Source organism: Echinococcus granulosus, assembly GCF_000524195.1.
Source record: "Echinococcus granulosus chromosome Unknown EG_S00199, whole genome shotgun sequence".
Classification (NCBI taxonomy): domain Eukaryota; kingdom Metazoa; phylum Platyhelminthes; class Cestoda; order Cyclophyllidea; family Taeniidae; genus Echinococcus; species Echinococcus granulosus.
Window position 1 is genome coordinate 71,213 of NW_020170579.1, and position 2,490 is coordinate 73,702.

Consider the following 2,490-nt stretch of genomic DNA (forward strand, 5'->3'; position numbering starts at 1 on the left):
GTTTATCTAACCATTTCTGTTCAACTAGGCAGGTTCCTCCATCCAAGCATTGGTGACCCCAATCTCAGGCCCTTGGGGTACTTTGCGGTAACGTTAATTTAGCCAAAAAACCTAGAGCACAGACCCTCATCAATGCTTAGAAAACACCTGAAAAAAGCGCATGATTTACTGGACAGTCTTCCAGCCTGCCCAATTTTACAGCCAGGGGACATTTGGTGCACCCATAGTGCCCATTCGTGCGATTGTTGCCGCCTGAAGCATACCAAAAGTCCTAAACCGCAGGAAATCAACATGGCGACGAGATTTATCCACAAAATCGTTGACAGATCTCACTTGGAATGGATAAATTGCCATCTAGAGATAAATGACAAGCAACTGATCTCACATTTACTGTAAGCAGGGCTTGATATTTCGTCTCAGTCCACGGTCTTGTGATAAGTTGCATTAAACCTTTTAAAGATGTCTAGGTAGAGATGGGGAGGCCTTAAGTTCAAAAAATAAGGATGATAAAATTCGCTGTAATTTGGCGACTCATGGTGTAGCTAGATAAAGCAAGGAGAACAAAATTATGTCTTCTGCTAGGTCACGACCCCATCTTTCCTGCTGCGTCACGATTATAGTGGAGAAGGCGGAGGCTAACACTGTGTTACATTTGGAGGACACTGATTGACTCAACGGAATGGATGATGGGAAATTGAACAATGTGGACTCACACAAAGGATCATTTCAGAACAAATTTCAGCTTGACTGCAAACCTTGAATACAAATTCCTCCTCTATTCCACCGTTGAACAAACACTACCACCTCGTGCATCATTAAGTAGACCCAACCGTTCACTTGATGTAGACTAAGCAGTAATAATAGCTGGGTTTCACCAACACGAAACTACTTGACGGTATGATAACAACATTATCCCTCCTTCTGGGACAGGTAGAGTGAATGAAAAAAAGAGAAAAGGGGTGCAAGAAAGTAGTCAGAGAAATAAATTCTAATGTTTTGCAAGTATTCTCCTAAAAAGCCTATGGTGGGTGTGATGGTGGACGATTTGAATACTTCCCATAAACATTGTAGACAGGTTCATCTCAGCCATCTGTCCGAACTGACCTCTACACATTCTGCAAGTAGGGCAAGAGGCAGAAGATGAATGGATGGATAGCTGAGTGAATAGACAGATGGACAGGTAGAGGTAGAGAGACGAAGACACGGACGGGGAGGCAGGTAGGCCCCCAGACAGACTACTCTGGCTTTTCCCTCCAAACATGTCCCACCTGCACCTTTACTAACTGCCAAACCAAATGAACAAAAGGGGAACAAGGGTGTGAATAAAAAAAATAAACAAATTCCAACGCTATACAAATATTATTGTAAGAAACAACATACCTACTGTAGGTGTAATGTTGCAAAAGGATACTACGTGTAGGAGGACAAAACGCTGCCCTCGACTGTCGTCCCAACGTGCTCATCACTGTAATATAGACTGCAAAGTGTACGTAAGAGCGTCTAGTCTAATCACCAACATGGCGTAGTGGAAGGGAGGGGAGACCGCTTTTGACATGCCTGCGGGGCCAGTCAATGGGCAGATGCCGACGCTCACCGTTCTTCGTTTCCGTGTCACGCGAAATAACAACCAGTTATGAAGCGAACAAACACACCGTCCAGTCAGGTGCGGAGGAAGTGAGTTAAACAGGTGGATAGTAAGAGATAGATAACCGGTCAAGAAGATCCGTAGAGGGAGAAATAAGTACATCTCCCCACCTGTGTCTGTGTATACACCCAAACCGTTGCTATTCAAATTGCTAAAGAAACGGGTGGGTGAAATGTATGCGGGTGAATAAACAAGTGAATCATATTGCTCGACAGTGCATTTTAATGCAAATGGGTTCAAATCTTCGTACTTTTGCCCGTCTGTGTGCTCAGGGGACGTCAATTTATCTCCGAAACGAGTCATTCAACCCTTAGCCGTACGGTAGAGGAAATCATAAAAATAATCAAAGCGAAGCATAAAAGGCCGGAGCAATGATTCGCGTGTTGCCTCCGAGGTAACTGTAATAACACCAACACATCTGCGCTGAACACGTCACTTTTGAGTACTTTGGAGGCAATCAGCTCCAACAAAGCTCCTCTTGATGGCAATAGGTGTACACACCCCAATGGGTTTTACGGACGGCACTAATCAGCCACTATCACACAAGGGGTTGTCCTCTGCGTCTCCACGCTTGCCTCCCTTATCAACAAAGCAACGTCAGGAGCAAAAGGAACTGACCAAATTGCCTGATGCCCTTACGAAATTGTACAGAGCCCATAAAACCACACAAACTTTGAGAAGACAAATAAGGCCTTACTCAAATCTGTAAAACAGCAAGAAGACGGGAAGTAGAGGTAGAGCTCCTAGTTACGTATCGACTTGCCTAAACATGCAATTGATATGGAAGAAGATGGACGTGTATTTGGAGATAAGAACTATACTTCACTGCGAAGTCACGAGGATTA

The 2,490-nt window shown here is 44.3% G+C and overlaps 1 protein-coding gene across 1 annotated transcript in view; it reads right to left on the reverse strand. All coding sequences in view use genetic code 11, as the record gives it.

Moving 5' to 3' along the window:
- The window catches only part of EGR_10214 (hypothetical protein), a gene marked incomplete at both ends in the record, with an annotated part of 8,994 nt that overhangs the window by 1,272 nt on the left and 5,232 nt on the right, over positions 1-2,490 (reverse strand). Inside the window, 2 exons of the mRNA XM_024499463.1 lie at positions 264-354; positions 1,293-1,380. Coding sequence (XP_024346128.1) covers positions 264-354; positions 1,293-1,380 — 179 coding nt within the window. The remainder of the gene's footprint in view (positions 1-263; positions 355-1,292; positions 1,381-2,490) is intronic.